The sequence below is a fragment of the Entelurus aequoreus genome, linkage group LG15 (genome assembly GCF_033978785.1).
Source record: "Entelurus aequoreus isolate RoL-2023_Sb linkage group LG15, RoL_Eaeq_v1.1, whole genome shotgun sequence".
NCBI lineage: Eukaryota > Metazoa > Chordata > Actinopteri > Syngnathiformes > Syngnathidae > Entelurus > Entelurus aequoreus.
The window spans coordinates 48497697-48518713 of record NC_084745.1 but is presented as its reverse complement, the minus strand read 5'-3'; the positions used below and the strand labels follow the sequence as shown (position 1 = coordinate 48518713).

General features: G+C 36.9%; 1 protein-coding gene across 2 annotated transcripts in view; it reads right to left on the bottom strand.

Annotated features, from left to right (window-relative positions):
• LOC133630221 (matrix metalloproteinase-16-like) overlaps positions 1 to 21017 on the bottom strand; it is a 228238-nt gene that overhangs the window by 159037 nt on the left and 48184 nt on the right. The window contains exons 2-3 of one of the 2 annotated variants that reach the window (XM_062021678.1): positions 10678 to 10826; positions 1259 to 1273 (exon numbers count right to left, since the gene is read on the bottom strand). In XM_062021678.1, coding sequence (XP_061877662.1) covers positions 1259 to 1273; positions 10678 to 10826 — 164 coding nt within the window. The remainder of the gene's footprint in view (positions 1 to 1258; positions 1274 to 10677; positions 10827 to 21017) is intronic. The other variant, XM_062021679.1, reaches the window with a different exon arrangement.

Below are 21017 nucleotides of genomic sequence, written 5' to 3'. Positions count from 1 at the left end.
CTTATACTCCAGTGCGACTTATATATGTTTTTTTCCTTCTTTTTTATGCATTTTCGGCCGATGCGACTTATACTCCGGAGCGACTTATACTCCGAAAAATACGGTAATACTTATATGTTGACAATCCATCAAGCGGTGCGGCGTCATAGCTTACCAAAGTCGTACTAAAACATTTTGACAGATTTTTGAACGATGTGTGTAATGTTTTATATTCTCAATGGAACATTTAAAGTTGTGGTGGTGTTTATAAGCGTCATCCTGCAGTCTACACGTATCTCTTATGTGTGACTGCCATTTACTGGTCACACTTATCATCACACCATGTACCAAATAAAATAGCTTCGAGGTTGGTATCCACAACCAGAATTATTCCGTACATTAGGCACACCGAGTTATAAGGATTTTTGAGAAAATGAAAAGCTTTTAAGTGCGCCTTATCGTCCGAAAAATACGGTATTTCTATATTTTTTTACGGAATTTTGACTATTATGCATAAATTTAGGATCGGGGTGAATAAGAATTGCAAGTTGAATGTGAATTTATTTTTTGTTGTATTTTAAAGATACACCAAAGGTTTCACAAATCACAAATTGTGTTTTTAATCTACCAAATCTGTGGGATAATCTAGTCCAGATTTGAGAACTTGACATACTGTGGTTTTTAATCTGGACCTGAACTAATGTGGGTTAATGTGACTTTATTTCCTTTTCACAAATAGATGAAAGGTTACAGAAACCATAAACTTTGTTGTGATGAATCTTCCCACATTTATATTCATAGTGTTGCACGACACTAGTGACAAAATTATTTAATTATGACCTTTCAACAAAAGCGTATTAATCAGTGTTGCACACCGTTTGAATTGGAAGCTAACTTCAGCCTCGTTAACATCAGGTGCAGCAAAACAAACACACAAATCGCAACACCGACGCACTGATTGTTAGAACACGGAGGCTGTGATAACACACTCACAGATTGAGATATGCATTTGCAAAATAGTTTTGCCACAATAATACTTCCACAAATAATGCTCCACAGGAGTGCATGTACTGGAGATTAACTTCCCATAGCAACCAAGTCTTGCTTTGCTCATTTAATCAAATAATCATGATGCCTGTTCACAGGACTGTGCATTTTAGGATGTAAAAAAGACAACAAGCAGAAAAACACAAACATGACATGCATATCATCATTTGCACACTACACAGGTATGCATTATTCAGATGGATACAACTATTACAGTAAAAGGGCACCTCACCTTAGTGTGTTAGTGCTGCATCGAGAGAAGCATTGGAGAAATAGAAAAAACAGGCACACCGTTAGCTTATCACATTTTCCCCGTTTCAGTCCATTGGCAGGACAGCACTCCCTCGGCTGTAACGCGTTCCTACGTTACAGTTCAGTGGCCAAATTGAGCTCGTTGCCGTTTGTGGCACGGCTGGCATTTCAGTGTCGAGGGGGACAAATGTCACTGAACACTGTGTTGGTTACCAGCAGGTAAAAAGCCATCTTGGAAAGTGTCGAGGATCGATGTCTACACGTGAATAGACTACTTGACTGCTTCCGCACGTTGTTACTTTGAGTTTTCAAGTTTATTTGATCTTAAATTGGTTTTAAATACAGATAAAAGCAAGGTAATGGTTTTCTCTCATTCAAGGGTGCTACTGGAAAATATTCAAAATATTGTAACATCAAATGGAAACCATATAGAGCAGGTCTTAAAGGCCTACTGAAAGCCACTACTACCGACCACGCAGTCTGATAGTTTATATATCGATGATGAAATCTTAACATTGCAACACATGCCAATACGGCCGGGTTAACTTATAAAGTGCAATTTTAAATTTCCCGCTAAACTTCCGGTTGAAAACGTCTATGTATGATGACATATGCGCGTGACGTCAATCGTTGAAACGGAAGTATTCGGACCCCATTGAATCCAATACAAAAAAGCTCTGTTTTCATCTCAAAATTCCACAGTATTCTGGACATTTGTGTTGGTGAATCTTTTGCAATTTGTTTAATGAACAATGGAGACTGCAAAGAAGAAAGTTGTAGGTGGGATCGGTGTATTAGCGGCGGACTACAGCAACACAACCAGGAGGACTTTGAGATGGATAGCAGACGCGCTAGCCGCCGACCTCACCTTGACTTCCTCCGTCTCCGGGCCGCCGACCGCATCTATGATCGTCGATCGCTGGAACGCAGGTGAGCACGGGTGTTGATGAGCAGATGAGGGCTGGCGTAGGTGGATAGCTAATGTTTTTAGCATAGCTCTGTAAAGGTCCCGTTGCTAAGTTAGCTTCAATGGCGTCGTTAGCAACAGCATTGTTAAGCTTCGCCAGGCTGGAAAGCATTAACCGTGTATTTACATGTCCATGGTTTAATAGTATTGATGATTTTCTGTCTATCCTTCCAGTCAGGGGTTTATTTATTTTGTTTCTATCTGCATTTAAGCCCGATGTGCTATCACGTTAGCTCCGTAGCTAAAGAGCTTCGCCGATGTATTGTCGTGGAGATAAAAGTCACTGTGAATGTCCATTTCGCGTTCTCGACTCTCATTTTCAAGAGGATATAGTATCCGAGGTGGTTTATAATACAAATCTGTGATCCACAATAGAAAAAGGAGAAAGTGTGGAATCCAATGAACCCTTGTACCTAAGTTACGGTCAGAGCGAAAAAAGATACGTCCTGCACTACACGCTAGTCCTTCACTCTCATGTTCCTCATCCACAAATCTTTCATCCTCGCTCAAATTAATGGGGTAATCGTCGCTTTCTCGGTCCGAATCGCTCTCGCTGCTGGTGTAAACAATGGGGAAATGTGAGGAGCCTTTCAACCTGTGACGTCACGCTACTTCCGGTACAGGCAAGGCTTTTTTTTTTATCAGGGACCAAAATTTGCGAACTTTATCGTCGATGTTCTCTACTAAATCCTTTCAGCAAAAATATGGCAATATCGCGAAATGATCAAGTATGACACAGAGAATGGATCTGCTATCCCCGTTTAAATAAAAACATTTCATTTCAGTAGGCCTTTAAGTTACAAGTACTTGGGTTTTACTCTTGATCAGGAGCTTTCATTTAAAGCCCATATTAACAACTTGGTCTCTAAGCTTAGGGTAAAGCTTGGTTTACTTTTTTAGAAATAAAAATTGCTTCTCTCTTAAAGTCAGAAAGAAATTGGTGACAGTGACTATCTTGCCCGTAATTGATTATGGAGACGTGCTTTACTTTAGAGCTTCATCTAAATGCCTCCAGTCCTTAGACACTGTTTTTCACTCAGCACTAAGATTTGTTACTGGCTGTCGTAGTCTCACCCACCACTGTCAACTGTATATGAAGTCAGACTTATCTTCATTGAGTGCACGCAGATACACACATTGGCTGACTATCATTTATAAGGCTCTTTTAGGTTGAATACCTCCATACTTGTGTACTTTGTTACAAAGAAAAAACTGCTCTTATGCATTACGTTCTAACAATTTGTATGTTTTAACTGTTCCCCATGTACGGACTGAATTTGGCAAAAGAGCTTTTGGCATTGCTGTTCCTATGCATTGCAGACGAAACTGAAACTCACTGAACTACTTCCATTTGGAGCCTTCCGTTCTGTCCTGAGGGACAGACAGCAAGAGACTTTTGCACAGTGCCTGTGTTTTTAAAAGGTGTAAATCTTTATTGTTTTACAGTTCTCCTTTATGTATTTTAAAATATATGTCTTAACGCAGGGGTCACCAACGCGGTGCCCGCGAGCACCAGGTCGCCCGTAAGGACCAGATGAGTCGCCCGCTGGCCTGTTCTAAAAATAGCTCAAATAGCAGCACTTACCAGTGAGCTGCCTCTATTTTTTAAATTTTATTTATTTACTAGCAAGCTGGTCTCGCTTTGCCTGACATTTTTAATTCTAAGAGAGACAAAACTCAAATAGAATTTGAAAATCCAAGAAAATATTTTAAAGACTTGGTCTTCACTTGTTTAAATAACTTCTTTAAGTTTTTTACTTTGCTTCTTATAACTTTCAGAAAGACAATTTTAGAGAAAAAATACAACCTTAAAAATGATTTTAGGATTTTTAAACACATATACCTTTTTACCTTTTAAATTCTTTCCTCTTCTTTCCTGACAATTTAAATCAATGTTCAAGTCATTTTTTTTTTTATTCTAAAGAATAATTAATACATTTTAATTTAATTCTTCATTTTAGCTTCTGGTTTTTCGACGAAGAATATTTGTGAAATATTTCTTCAAACTTATGATTAAAATTAAAAAAAAATATTCTGGCAAATCTAGAAAATCTGTAGAATCACATTTAAATCTTATTTCAAAGTCTTTTGAATTTCTTTTAAAAATTTTGTTCTGGAAAATCCAAAATAAATAATGATTTGTCTTTGTTAGAAATATAGCTTGGTCCATTTGTTATATATTCTAACAAAGTGCAGATTGGATTTTAACCTATTTAAAACATGTAATCAAAATTCTAAAATTAATCTTAATCAGGAAAAATTACTAATGATGTTCCATAAATTCTTTTTTTAATTTTTTCAAAAAGATTCGAATTAGCTAGTTTTTCTCTTTTTTTTTCGGTTGAATTTTGAATTTTAAAGAGTCGAAATTGAAGATAAACTGTGTTTCAAATTTTAATTGTCATTTTTTTTCGTGTTTTCTCCTCTTTTAAACCATTCAATTAAGTGTAAATATAATTAATTATTAATAATAACATATAGTTAAAGGTAAATTGAGCAAATTGGCTATTTCTGGCAATTTATTTAAGTGTGTATCAAACTGGTAGCCCTTCGCATTAATCAGTACCCAAGAAGTAGCTCTTGGTTTCAAAAAGGTTGGTGACCCCTGTCTTAACGTATTACTTTTTTGAAACTGCTCTGTGACATGTGCTGTTGACCTCTTGGCCAGGTCACCCTTGTGAAAGAGATGTTGATCTCAATGGGTTTCTTATCTGGTTAAATAAAGGTTCTATTATATTATTTAAATGTGGCTAGTTTAATGTCTGACTACCAGTGCTATCTCGGAAGGTGTTCTACAATATTCTACAACAAGTAAAGCACTACAGTCCAACCTCCATTTTACGATTCCCTCAACTTTTCGATTTATGAACCACAAACCGACACACACAGACAGACGTAGCAAAAGGATTGTCTTCATACCAATATTTTAATACTTTTCTAAATAAAGGGTACCACAAAAAAATGGCATTATTGGCTTTATTTTAACAAAAAAATCTTAGGGTACATTAAACATATGTTTATTATTGCAATTTTGTCCTTAAATAAAATAGTGAACATACAAGACAACTTTTCTTTTATTAGTAAGTAAGCAAACAAAGGCTCCTAATTAGTCTGCTGACATATGCAGTAACATATTGTGTCATTTATACACCTATTATTTTGTACACATTATTAAGGACAAGTGGTAGAAAATTAATTATTAATCTACTTGTTCATTTACTGTTAATATCTGCTTACTTTCTCTTTTTACAAGTTATATCTACACTTCTGTTAAAATGCAATAAACCAGGGGTCACCAACCTTTTTGAAAGCAAGAGCTACTTCTTGGGTACTGATTAATGCGAAGGGCTACCAGTTTGATACACACTTAAATAAATTGCCAGAAATAGCCAATTTGCTCAATTTACCTTTAACTCTATGTTATTATTAATAATTAATGATATTTACACTTAATTGAATGGTTCAAAAGAGGAGAAAACACGAAAAAAATTACAATTACATTTTGAAACAGTTTATCTTCAATTTCGACTCTTTAAAATTCAAAATTCAACCGAAAAAAATAAGAGAAAAACTTAAAAAAAGAATTTATGGAACATCATTAGTAATTATTCCTGATTAAGATTAATTTTAGAATTTTGATGACATGTTTTAAATAGGTTAAAATCCAATCTACATTTTGTTAGAATATATAACAAATTGGACCAAGCTATATTTCTAACAAAGACAAATCGTTATTTCTTCTAGATTTTCCAGAACAAAAATTTTAAAAGAAATTCAAAAGACTTTGAAATAAGATTTAAATTTGATTCTACAGATTTTCTAGACTTGCCAGAATAATTTTTTTGAATTTTAATCATAATTAGTTTGAAGAAATATTTCACAAATATTCTTCGTCGAAAAAACAGAAGCTAAAATGAAGAATTAAATTAAAATGTATTTATTATTCTTTACAATAAAAAAAATAAATTTACTTGAACATTGATTTAAATTGTCAGGAAAGAAGAGGAAGGAATTTAAAAGGTAAAAAGGTACATGTGTTTAAAAATCCTTAAATCATTTTTAAGGTTGTATTTTTTCTCTAAAATTGTCTTTCTGAAAGTTATAAGAAGCAAAGTAAAAAAAATAATGAAGTTATTTAAACAAGTGAAGATCACGTCTTTAAAATATTTTCTTGGATTTTCAAATTCTATTTGAGTTTTGTCTCTCTTAGAATTAAAAATGTTGGGCAAAGCGAGACCAGCTTGCTAGTAAATAAATAACATTTAAAAAATAGAGGCAGCTCACTGGTAAGTGCTGCTATTTGAGCTATTTTTAGAACAGGCCGGCGGGCTACTCATCTGGTCCTTACGGGCTACCTGGTGCCCGCGGGCACCGCGTTGGTGACCCCTGCAATAAACACTTTTGCTGTTTGAATGCTTTACATTAGTTTTGGATGAGACGACAAATTTGGGTATCAATCCGATACCAAGTAGTTACAGGATCATACAATGGTCATAATTTAAGTCCTCATGTGTCCAGGCACGTATTTCCTGAGTTTATAAACATAAATGTTTAAAAAACGGGAAAAAATATTGATGTAATCATAGTAGTATCGACTAGATACGCTCCTATACTTGGTATCATTACAGTGAATGTCAGGTGTAGATTCACCCATGGCGTTTGTTTACATTGTGACACTGGTGAGCTATTGTATCCTCCTACGGTGTGTAGTGAAGCATGTTTAGCTATTTCTCGTCCTGCAGGGATGATACTTGTAAGAAACTTACTTTATTTGTCGCCACGCAGGCGAGGATTAGTGATTTAAAAGTAGCTAAAACACTGCGTATGGACGTTAGCCGCTAACTAGCTAGCCATGTCTTACAGCACCTCTTCCTGAGGGTGTTACAGTGTTATAACTTCACCTTTATCGTTAGTTTTTAAGCCAAAATGCGTCCGTTCTCCCTTTTCTGTCTACACACTGTGTCTGCTTGTAAGTACTCCGCGATTGTGCGCTGCCGAACATGCTCCTCTGTTCGTAAAACCAGCAATGTCATGACATGACGAGGCGCCGTCATGCCCATTAAAGTATAGTATAGTACCGAATATGATTCATTAGTATCGCGGTACTATAATAGTACCGGTAGGCAAAATTATTGAGTTATTGAGAATTATCGATTGATTGACTTACTACCATCGGCCCAGTCCTACAATTGTATACATTTTTCTAATGCCTCTGGACATCGTATTTCATGCCCCGCGGAAACCCTGTATTTACAAACTTCCCTATTTACAAAACCTATTTAAGGAATTAGAATGCAGCTGAGATAGGCTCCAGCGAAAATGGATGGATGGATGGAAGTGCATAAATCGAGGTTCCACTGTATATAATTTAGGGGATGTTTGTCAAATTACATTAGCAGCTCTTCACAAAATCAAGCATTCTCCTTTCAAACAATGCCTTGTCCAACCATGGTAGACACTAGACTGTGGGTCCACAGCTTATGTGTTGCCACAAAACACAACATTCCCCAACATGTGTACAAAATGTACGCATTCTTTGACCCTGTTCGGCTGTTTTTTTAACAGAATATAAATGAAGTGGCATTTTTCAGTACTTGGGCTGAAGTGTTCTTTTTACACTGCAAGGTCCCTTATATCAAACAACCCACCTAAAATATGCTACAGTTTATCGTGTCTGGCAAACAAATTGCAAAACAAGATGTGAGGACATAACTCGTCTTTCTAAGTGTCAAAAATCCCGACTTTTTGACATATAGAAAAATTTTTTTTTTTTTGACACTTAGAAAAAAATCCAGATTTTTTGACACTTAAAAAAAATCCAGAATTTTTACACTTGGAAAAAAATCCAGATTTTGTGACACTTCAACTGCTGGTACCCTAAATAAGTGACATAAAATCCTGACTTTGTGACACTTACAAAAAAAAACGACTTTGTGCCACTTGGAAAAAATCCCGATTTTTTGACACTTGTAAAAAAATCCTGACTTTTTGACAGACAAAATCCAGACTTTTTCCCTCCAACTGCTGGTACCCTAAATAAGTGACAGAAAGAATCCCGACTTTTTGACACTTAGAAAAATTCCCGACTTTGTGACACTTAAAAAAAAATCCCGACTTTTTGACACTTTGAAAAATTCCCGACTTTGTGACACTTAAAAAAAAATCCCGATTTTGTGACACTTAGAAAAAATCCTGACTTTTTGACAGACAAAATCCCGATTTTTTGACACTTGGAAAAAATCCAGACTTTTTTCCCTCCAACTGCTGGTACACTAAATAAGTGACAGAAAAATCCTGATTTAGTGACACTTAGAAAAAACCCAGACTTTGAGACACTGGGAAAAAATCCAGACTTTGTGACACTTAGAAAAAAAATCCAGACTTTTTTACACTTAGAAAAAAATCCAGACATTTTGAAATTAAAAAAAAAATCCAGACTTTTTGACACTTAAAAAAAAATCCAGATTTTTTGACACTTGGAAAAAAATTAAGACTTTTTGACACTTGGAAAAAAATCCAGACTTTTAGGCACTTAGGAAAAAAATCCAGACTTTTAGACATTCAGACAAAATGCAGACTTTTTGACACTTTGAAAAATGCCCAATTTTTTTACACTTAGAAAAAAGCCCAATTTTTTTCATTCCAACTGCTGGTACCCTAAATAAGTGACATAAAAAATCCAGATTTTTTGACACTTCGAAAAAATCCTGATTTTTTGACACTTAGAAAAAAATCCTGACTTTGTGACACTTAAAAAAAAATCCCGATTTTGTGACACAGAAAAAATCCCGACTTTTTGACACTTGGAAAAAAATCCCGACTTTTTGACACTTGGAAAAAATCCAGACTTTGTGACATTTAGAAAAAAATCCAGATTTTGTGACACTTAGAAAAAATCCCGATTTTGTGACACTTAGAACAAATCCCAATTTTGTGACAATTAGAAAAAATCCAGACTTTTTGACACTTGGAAAAAATCCAGACTTTTTGACACTTGGAAAAAATCCAGACTTTTTGACACTTGGAAAAAATCCAGACTTTTTGACACTTGGAAAAAATCCAGACTTTTTGACACTTAGAAAAAATCCCGATTTTGTGACACTTAGAAAAAATCCTGATTTTGTGACACTTAGAACAAATCCCAATTTTGTGACAATTAGAAAAAAATCCAGACTTTTTGACACTTAGAAAAAATCCAGACTTTTTGACACTCAGAAAAAATCCAGACTTTTTGACACACAAAAAATCCAGACTTTTTGACACTCAGAAAAAATCCAGACTTTTTGACACACAAAAAATCCAGACTTTTTGACACTTAGAAAAAAATCCAGACTTTTTGACACTTAGAAAAAATCTCGACTTTTTTCCCCTCCAACTGCAAGTACCCTAAATAAGTGACAGAAAAAATATTTTGTGACACTTGGAAAAAATCCCGATTTAGAGAATCTTGAGATTCAGAAATAAGTGAGTGTAACATCTGTGCTATTTTTTCTGTGTGTTTAATTGTGTGCAATGTGGATGTTGTTTTGCTTCTGCGTAAAAATCAGTAGTATTGACATTAAACCTTTCATTTCTTCTACTCTAAATTACACAATGGACTTTATACTTAAGTAATGTTTATTTTACGTTCATTTTTAGTGTAACAAACTTAAATGAAGGAAAAAGTGTAAAAAAAAAATTCTGAGGAAGGAAAAAAATTCTAAACAAGGAATATGAATCCTCAACAAAACTTCTGGAGCTTCTGTTAACTATCTGTCCAGCTGCGCACGCAGGATTGAGTAGCAAGGGCAGAATAATGGATTTATTGACAGTGCAGTGTAAAAGCTGATTTAATTGCAAAGTAAACACAGTCTCAAAGGAATCTAACCCCTGTAGGCACTTTGACGGAAACATCCACATTTCGATGTACGGCCCCTGAGCCCTTTGGCTTTTGAAACTATGGCCCTCTTCATGATGTAGTTGAATAGCCCCGGTCTACAATAACACCAGAAAAAGATGCTAGATTTGATGTTAGTAATTTTTAATAAATAATGACCAAAAGGGTTGGCAAAATCTCTAGAAAAAAACATTCTACCTTATTTGCATTGTGGTTTTCTTCGCCTGCCTTCTCTTCTTGCTAATTAATTTAATATTGGTGGTATTGCACTTCCATCCATCCATTTTCTACCGCTTGCCCCTCTCGGGGTGTGGTATTGCACTTGTTATGTCAAATTAAAATGATATTTCACCCTATTGAGGAAACTGGGTAGTAAGTCAAAGTAAAATAAAAACATGCCTTCTGACGTTTTGGTATGTCAGCAAGCTAATTAGCAAATACGTAAATTAGCATTCCCGAAATACACATAGAATGCATAATTTTTTTAATGCTGCTGTTTTTGTAGAAATGCATGCATGCAACTCATCTAAGTGTGTTATTTACATGTTTAACTCACTCTATGATGGTGCTGTCCAGAGTCCCTGTAACATTGAGGCCGTAGCGGCGCTGCATGGCAGCGATAGCAGACTGCATGACTCGGGAAGAACGCAGCAATGACATTCTGGGGTCTGCAGGTGGGAGGTAGCCATACCTTTGGAGCCATGCCTGTAAACAAAGAAACACATGTCAGAGAGAGCGACAAAAGAGAGGACGCATCCGTAGCGATGTGCACATGGACACATTCAATTGCATTAAAAATGCTTCACGTAAACACACCATTCTTAGACTAAGGCTGGGCGATATATCGAATATACGAACTTTTGCTTGCATGCAGAACAGCCCCAGTCTATGAACATTACATGGGTTATGGGTTATACTTGTACAGCGCTTTTTCTACCTTTTTAAGGAACTCAAAGCGCTTTGACAATATTTCCACATCATCACACCCAAGACAATGGGCACATACACCCCCCCCCCCAACCCCCCCCCCCAACATCACCGCTTGTTTCCACTCTGGGTGATGGACGACTGGCAGCGCTTCATAGCAGCAGTCGCCCTCCAGGGCCCCAACTCCCCGCCCCTCTGTTGCGAGTTGTCGTGATTAAATGTAACGTGTTTATGTGTGCATTGCATGGAGGTTTTTTTCCCACTCCAGACTAGGCACCCTTAGGAGCCTAGTCTAGATTGTATTTTTTTACTCATCTTCTTCCCCAGCGTTTTACCTTTTTCTTATCTTTTACGGGGCACCTTTGGCGACCCATCAGCGTTCCTGTTCTGTAACCCTGCACACTGTTTGTCCAATCTTGGGTTTGTGCTGAAAACATAGTTTCGTTGTACTTGTGCAATGACAATAAAGTCCTATCCTATCCTACTCGATATATCTCTGTGCGAAATAAAAAATGACTATCCTGATATTCGAGTATACGTTCTCACGCAGTTGCTTTTAGCTGCGGGCATTACACTTCAGGCTCTTCTCACTCTTTCTTGTTTATCCTTTTCACAGAGACATAAAACAAGCGCACCTTCTTACATACGTCACATACTGTCACGCGTGCAACGTCATACGTCCTCGCGGAGCAGACAGGTAGCGGCATGGATAACATTAGCTGTGATGCTAGCGGAGTGGTAATACGAGAGAGAGAGAGAAGGTGCGAATCTGGTAACAAATAGTGTGTAGCATGCTGGGAATTATCTGTGCATGTGATGGAAAAATGCTCTGCACAGTGCAGGGTTGAAATTCAACTGAATCTGCAAAAAATCTGGTTGTTTTAGCTAATAATCATGCTGCAAGATCTAGCATGTTGCATTCAATGTTTATTCCCATTAATTTCCGTTAATTCCCATATATTCCCGTTAATTCCCATGGAAAGTTTCCAACTTTGAATATTCCCGGAATTTTGCAACCCTATTCACACCCCTCGCAAAACATGGCTAATGCGAACGCTAACTAGAGCTTGGCGTTTGTTCCAAAGAAAAGTGTTGGTTCTGGTTTATTCACAAAATAAAACTATAGTTCTCCCAATGTTTTACTTGATTATTTCTTTGCATAAAATGTACAATACTACATTTTTATTCGCAAAAGTTTTATATTCAAGACAGAAGTTTTAATCTCAATGTTTAAGATGATTATTTTTTTGCATGCAACGTGGAATGCCACATTTTTGTTAAGTAATTTGCTCAAGACAGAAGTATCGCCTCCCAGAGGAAGCTCTTAGTTTAGTTCTTTAAAAATGATTCCATTAAAAATACAATTTATATCTTGTCTAAAAAGAACAACGTTATACTAAGAGTAGGATGCAGTGTGTGGAGTTCCATTTCAAATGACTAGTTTTTGATCAAACCAAATAAAAACGTGTTTTAAATTATCTCTGTCATTTGTATTCATTGGTTTCTTTAAAAAGTAGGGGGAAAAAAATCGGAAATTACATTCATTTTTAGGCCATATCGTCCAGGCGTATGTGTTTGTACAGCAAAATAGGGAAAGTCTTGAATCAACAGACTACTTTGTTTGCTCTGCTTTAACATGAGAGCAATGAAAACAGTGTGGGTTTGTATTGACTGAAGCATTATTGATAGTGCGAAAGCAAAAGCCTTTTCTATACCCCTTATCCTTTTCTTTTAGGGTCAAAGGTGAACTGGAGCCTATCCCTGCTGAAAAGCGGACTACAGCCTGTACTGATCACCAGTCAATCACATGGCACATTATGGTAAAACAACATACTGAACTGGAATCAAGACACAAGTGGTCTTCAACATCCCCGTCAATGTTTTCCCACACATTATTGTTTCATTCAATTATTGTATTTGATTTTTTTGTTTGCGGAAAAAAGATTTTCTGTGTATGTTTATGAAGGTTCTCATTCATCCAGGTCATTGTCATCTCAGGGCATTCAATCAATCGCGACTGGACGGTTTGGTTTGTCTTGGAAGACGTTTCGCCTCTCATCCAAGTAGGCTTCATCAGTTCATGCTTATAGACTTAGCTTAGTCAGGTCTAGTCTTAGACTTAGATTGGTCAGATCTAGTCTAGCGCCCGGTGCCAATACCTCAGTAGGCTTCATCAGTTCATGCTTGTAGACTTACATTGGTCAGATCTAGTCATAGCCTTAGATTGGTCAGATATAGTCTAGCGTCTGGTGCCAATACCTCAGTAGGCTTCATGTAGTCTGACTAGATTTGACCAATCTAAGTCTAAGACTAGATCTGACCAGTCTAAGTCTAAGACTAGATCTGACCAATTTAAGTCTAAGACTAGATCGGACCAATCTAAGTCTAAGACTAGATCTGACCAATCTAAGTCTACGAGCGTAAACTGATGAAGTCAACTGAGGCATTGGCACCAGCCTTCAGACTAGTTCTGACCAATCTAAGTCTAAGACTAAATGTGACCAATCTAAGTCTATGAGCATGAACTGATGAAGTCTACTCGGATGAGCGGCGAAAACGTCTTCTGAGACAAACCAAACAGTCCAGTTGCGATCGTTAGAATTTTCTGCCAACTTACACAATACAACTTGACTTACTGTACATCACTGTCTATGAACGGAACTCAAAAAATGTTCAGGGATAGAGATGCAAGATAAAATTTGATGAGGAAACTGAATTTAAAGCAGCGTTGTTACCAGGAAGTGCTTATCAGCGTCTGGCGGGAGTTAATATAATAATTTAGACGAGCAAATCAAACAAAGAAATATCATGCAATTCTAAAAGAAATGGGCATATTTATTATTGTGAGGATATGTGAATGAAATTAAGTATGATATGTATCCTATTAATACACTTAAATTTGTTAGTTATCAGGTGATAATGTTTCATATTAAATTATTAAAAATCAGATTATCAAAGTCCCTGTTTTTTTAAGCATTGTTAGGCTGCCAGCGCCCCCTAGAAGGCCGCTAAAACTGTCATCTGTATGGGCCACAGTCGTACTCAGTCGCAACATACTTTTCCAGGAGATGTGGCAGTAATGACAATATCGAACAGAAGAAGTCTGGAGTAAATTATTTTTCTTTTTATTATGCCTATCGTTCACAATCATTATGAAAAACATGGACGACGGATATATATATTTTCTTAATGCATTCTAACTCTATCAATATTCAGTTTATAATAGAGCCTAGTCTGCCTATAAAGCCCTGATAAAAACATCCCAACACCTCCATTCATGTTTTAGATACATGCTGTAAGTATATATGTAATGTAGTAATAGGCACATTTATAATAGCATTTAATATTTACTTATTTTGATCATTCATAAGTCAGGGGTCGGCAACCCAAAATGTTGAAAGAGCCATATTGGACCAAAAATACAAAAAAGTAATCGGTCTGGAGTTGCAAAAAATTGAAAGACTTATATAAGCATTATAATGAAGGCAACACATGATGTAAGTGTCTATATTAGCCTACTATCAAATTGACTATGTGTCGCAGGCTGACACAATTCTTCGTTGACAGAAATGTTGAAATGTAATATTTATTCTACACATTTTTACAACATTGGAAAACATTAGTGAAACTTCTCAGAGGGTGAGATAACTCCTGGAAATGACTGTCTTAGAATGGCCAACGGTATAAATGTGTGTGTCCCAGTTAAAGGCAACGGCAGGCTGTCTTCTTATAATGGATTTATTACAATCTTTGCAAGCTGGCTAACGTTTGCTGTGGTCTGGAACAACATGGCACACTAACAACTATCAGAAATGCAGCCAATATTACATACAAATAATGTGTCATGAAACATGGAAAAATAAAGTAAATATACAGAGGACATAAGTAAAGGAATTTAAATGAGCTCAAATATACCTACAAACGAGGCATAATAATGCAATAGGCGGGGGGTTTGGGGGGGGGGGGGTTTCCTTTCATAAAGAAATACAATCATGTGTGCTTACGGACTGTATCCCTGCAGACTGTATTGATCTACATTGATATATAATGTATATATTGTGTTTTAATGTTGATTTAATAAAAAATAAAAAATAAATAAATATATATATGTATATATATATATATATATATATATATATATTTTTTTTTGTTTTTTTTTGTTTTGTGCAGCCCGGTACCAATCGGTCCGGTACTGGGCTGGAATAGAGGACCTCTCAATAGTCATTTACGTTTGTTTATGAGTTAGAATGCATTAAAAAAATATATACCGTATTTTTCGGACTATAAGTCGCTCCGGAGTATAAGTCGCACCGGCCGAAAATGCATAATAAAGTAGGAAAAAAACATATATAAGTCGCACTGGAGTATAAGTCGCATTTTTTTGGGAAATGTATTTGATAAAACCCAACACCAAGAATAGACATTTGAAAGGCAATTTAAAATAAATAAAGAATAGTGAACAACAGGCTGAATAAGTGTACGTTTTCTGACGCATAAGTAACCAACTGAGAACGTACCTGGTATGTTAACGTAACATATTATGGTAAGAGTCATTCAAATAACTATAACATATAGAACATGCTATACGTTTACCAAACAATCTGTCACTCCTAATCGCTAAATCCCATGAAATCTTATACGTCTAGTCTCTTACGTGAATGAGCTAAATAATATTATTTGATACTTTACGGTAATGTGTTAATAATTTCACACATAAGTCGCTCCTGAGTATAAGTCTCACCCCCGGCCAAACTATGAAAAAAACTGCGACTTATAGTCCGAAAAATACGTGTCTTTCATAATGATTGTGAACAACAGGCAAAATTAAAGTAAAAAAATGCAGTTCCCCTTGAAGCGCAAAAATTATGACTAAAGTGGTGAACCTGCATTTTTATTTGCAAGGCAAATTTAGGACCAGTTTAAATCCAAAACACAATTTTTAACTAGATTTCCAAGTACAGGGTCCCCACTCCGTCTATTTGTGAGTCAGAATAAAAAACACTGTTTGATAATGCAAAAAACTCCTGACTGGAGCAATACCAATTGAGGCATTATGCAGAAGTGTTGAAAATCCATTCATCCATCCCCTAGGCCGCATATCCTGTTCAGGGTCAGGGGTTAGCTGGATTGTATAACAGTCGACTTAAAGGCGGACAACACCCGGTACCAAAACTCAGTTCCAAATTGGTAGGAACCAGGCCAGGGGGAAAAGGTTGGTGCCTCATTTAAATGCTAAAGGAATGCAGACTTGACGACCTGCAACAAGTGCTTGAAGGTGATACTGTGCATTATAAAGTCTTGGAGTAATAAAGCGTCCCGACAGAAACACACAGTCGGGTGCTCTTTTCAAACTTCATTGCTGACCTTAACACGGCAACAGCAGTCCTCTGTTTAAAAAAAAAAAAACACATTTCACCCAACACTTCTTCGGTATGCACGGGCAAGGTTACGAACCAGGGGCCGTACTTATCAAGCTTCTTAGAGTGCCATTTTACACTTAAGTCCTGAGAATTTGCGAAATTTAGTCCTACTCTCAAACTTAAGAATAAAAGCTTTTTATCAACGTTCTTAAGTCTAAGAATCACTCCTACTCTCCACAATATTTAAGAGACCTTCAGAGGTGTCTTAAGTGGTTAGGAGTTGCCAGCAGGGGATGGCACTGAGGCGAGAGAGACGTGCGCGAACATTCAGGGAGCGGAACGATGTCCTGGATTTGTTTGATGACGAGCAGCTGATCAAACGGTATCGTTTAGACAGAGCGGGTATTATTTTTGTCACAGATTTAATACTTTTCGATTCCATGTTGATTTCTGCATGTGGCTGCAGTGGGCTAGTATATATAGAGCCACCCACACCAGTTTCAAATTAGTTGCCTAATTAATGAATTGGAAAGAAAATGTTATGACAGTAGCGTATGTGTGTGGCCGTGAGGTGAGTGACGTCAGTGAGTGTGTGGGCGATAGAAGAGAAGAGAGGGAGCGGTAGCGTGAGTGCCAGCGGGGACTAGTTTGTTTTGTATTATTTTGTAGTTTATTGTCAAAATATACACTCCCATTGTCCAATTAAATATTTCCAAGATATTTCTTTATTCTTAGACAACGTATTCTCTTCCGTGATTGGTCATTTCTATGGACACAGAAATGACGTCACCTAAAATTCCATTTACGGCACATAGTAATGTCGTAATTCAGCTCTGAGTGTGACACTTAAGATTCAGTCCTACACTTCGCTGAAAGTGTGAGTAAGACGCTTGATAACTAACTTTTAAGTGCAGCTTTCAGCGAAGAATTTATTTACTCTTAAGTCAACTCTTAGCAGACTTCTTAGGAGTAATTCTGAGAAGCTTGATAAGTACGGCCCCAGGAATTCAGATCATCACATTACATCACAAGCAGGTTCTTCAGTTACTGTTCTGTTCAACTTGAATTTCACAATAATCTGTAAAAAATACCAAGTAGGTGCCAATCGATCGGACAAAAAGTAAATAATCAACCACTGCCGATTAATGCCTTTTAATGCTGATCACCTCGGGCTTAGAGTTTATTAATTTTTGGTCGCTTGACTGAAAAGCGCTCATCAGCTGGAGCCGCTTCCTGAAATTAATAATACCCTATTTTCCGGACCATAGGGCGCACCGGATTATAAGGCGCACTGCTGATGAATGGTCTATTTTCGATCTTTTTTCATACAAAAGGCACACTAGATTATAGGGCGCATTAGTGGAGTCATATTTTTTTTTTTTTTCTAAATGTAAAAGACTTCCTTGTGGTCTACATAACATGTAATGGTGGTTCTTTGGTCAAAATGTTGCATAGATGATGTTTTACAGATCATCTTCAAGCCGCTTTCTGACGCCGTTTTGTGGGCGGTCTTATTTACGTGTCTCACCTTCGTCAGCGTCTTCTCCCCGTCATCTTTGTTGTAGCGGTGTAGCGTGCAAGGACGGGAGTGGAAGAAGTGTCAAAAGATGGAGCTAACTGTTTTAATGACATTCAGACTTTACTTCAATCAATAACGGAGCAGCATCTCCTCATCCGGAAACAACAACAAGGCTGGAAATGTGTTCAGTAAAAAAGGTCCGACTGGAACTCTCTAATAACTAAAGTTCCTTGGGTGAATTATGTAAACTCACTACACCGGTATGTTTTAGCGCTTTCATGGCGAGTTTACTGACAGATATAAGTAAGAACTTTACACTACTTTATATTAGGAATGGCCACAGTGGAGGATGAATGTCCCATAACAAGAAGATAGACAAAAAGAAGAAGCTTATCACCCACAAAGGCGGAAGCACGCAATTTTTCAGGACTTATGCAGATCCCAAATACAGATCAGCAGGTACCAGAAGGTAAGAAAAGTTGCTTTTGCATAATATTGCGAAACAATACACCAGATAATATGTCTTACCTTATACACACACAATAATAATACTTGTATGTTTTATGTGCCGACAATCCATCAAGCGGTGCGGCTTCATAGCTTACCAAAATCGTACTAAAACATTTTGATAGATTTTTTAACGCCGTGTGTAATGTTCTATATTTTTAATGGAACATATAACATGTTGAGTTTACTTGACTCATATTGCCATCATATTGCAGTCTAAAAGTATCTCTTATGTTTGACTGCCATCTACTGGTCACACTTATCGTTACACCATGTACCAAATAAAATAGCTTCGAGGTCGATAAGCAAAACCAGAATTATTCCGTACATTAGGCGCACGGGGTTATAAGGCGCACTGTCGAGTTTTGAGGGGAAAAAAAGGATTTTAAGTGTGCCTTATAGCCCGGAAAATATGGTAATCACCTCCATTGCGGAAAATAAACTGCATTTCTTAAGTATCATTATCAAGTACTACGCTAGACATAATAAACACAGTGTAAGAGGAATCCAGGAGCAGTCCTGCTAATCGCTAAACTAGCTGCAAAATTAGCTTAAAACAACACAAGAAATAAGTGCTTTGAGAAGTCTCAATTTTCATGAAGTGGTCAGTTTTGCTCATGTTTACAGACTTGGAGGACTTTAAAAGCAAATAACACAAAATATTTAAATGAGTAGTAGTAGCTTTTTAGTTATTAGCCCTGTTCACACTGCACACCAAATCCGATTTTTTTTGCCCTCAAGTGACGGATCTGATTTTTTTTTTTTGCCAGTCTAAACGCTTCAAAAGTGCTTCAAATCTGACATCTTTTGGCATCAGATTCAGGCCACATCAGGAGGTAGTCCTGAATTTGATTGGAATCGGATCTTTCCAAATGTGACTTCAGTCTAAACTTGAGATGTTATATATCGGCCGATAAATGCTTTAAAATGTAATATCGGAAATTATCGGTATCGGTTTCAAAAAGTAAAATGTATGACTTTTTAAAACGCCGCTGTGTACACGGACGTAGGGAGAAGTACAGAGCGCCAATAAACCTTAAAGGCACTGCCTTAGCGTGCCGGCCCAGTCACATAATATCTACGGCTTTTCACACACACAAGTGAATGCAATGCATACTTGGTCAACAGCCATACAGGTCACACTGAGGGTAGCCGTATAAACAACTTTAACACTGTTACAAATATGCGCCACACTGTGAACCCACACCAAACAAGAATGGCAAACACATTTCGGGAGAACATCCGCACCGTAACACAACATAAACACAACAGAACAAATACCCAGAACCCCTTGCAGCACTAACTCTTCCGGGACGCTACAATATACACCCCCCGCTACCCCGCCCCCCCCAACCCCGCCCACCTCAACCTCCTCATGCCCTCTCAGGGAGAGCATGTCCCAAATTCCAAGCTGCTGTTTTGAGGCATGTTAAAAAAAAATAATGCTCTTTGTGACTTCAATAATAAATATGGCAGTGCCATGTTGGCATTTTTTTTCCAAAACTTGAGATGATTTATTTTGGAAAACCTTGTTACATTGTTTAATGCATCCAGCGGGGAATGACAACAAAATTAGGCATAATAATGTGTTAATTCCACGACTGTATATATCGGTATCGGTTGATATCGGAATCGGTAATAAAGAGTTGGACAATATCGGAATATTGGATATCGGCAAAAAAGCCATTATTGGACAAAAAGTCATACATTTTACTTTTTGAAATTGATACAGATAATTTCCGATATTACATTTTAAACCATTTATCGGCCGATAATATCGGCAGTCCGATATTATCGGACATCTCTAATTAGAACCCTCCCAAATATATTACACTGTATACATCCATTCATACATTGCATTACTTCCATTTATTTTCACGTAAAAAAACACTTATTTTAAAGGTGCTTTGACTTTTATCTTATTTTGTAGTAGTAGCGACTTGCTCCCGGTCAACTTCCTTTGTTTCCACTTTATCGAAGTGCACACGCAAGTGACGTCGAGGCCACAATGGGACCTGTGCACGTTTACACTGAAGTCTGATTAGAATCACATTTTACTTGCAGTGTACACAGTCAGCTGGAAGAAACGAGATTATTAAAAAATCCAATTGGGGCCACTTTGTCCTGCAGTGTAAATGTAGTCAATGTGTATTATTGACTGTTTTTGTCAAACAAATGTAAGTAATAAAAGAGAATAGGGAAGGAACTCGTCAATTTATTGAGTTGCCGGATGGATGGATGGACATTGTTAAACTGTCAATAGCACTTGCCATGAAAAAATTTCAATATTCAGAGTTAATTAGGGGTGTAACAGTACGTGTACTTGTATTGAACCGGCTGAATATTTTGAAGTTGGAACAGTTTGAATCAGTTGAAAAATTTGGGAATTTTGGAACTTTGAAGAATGTCCCAATGATTTCAATGGGAATTAAAGAAAAAACTGGGAATCTCGGGAAAAGCTAGAATTTTTTTGGAAAATGGTAAAACACTTGACTGGTCTGAATGAGTTGAAATGGTTGGTGTTAACATGTTCAAGTAGTAACATGTTGAATTGAGAAATGGTATTACGGAATTCCTGGAATT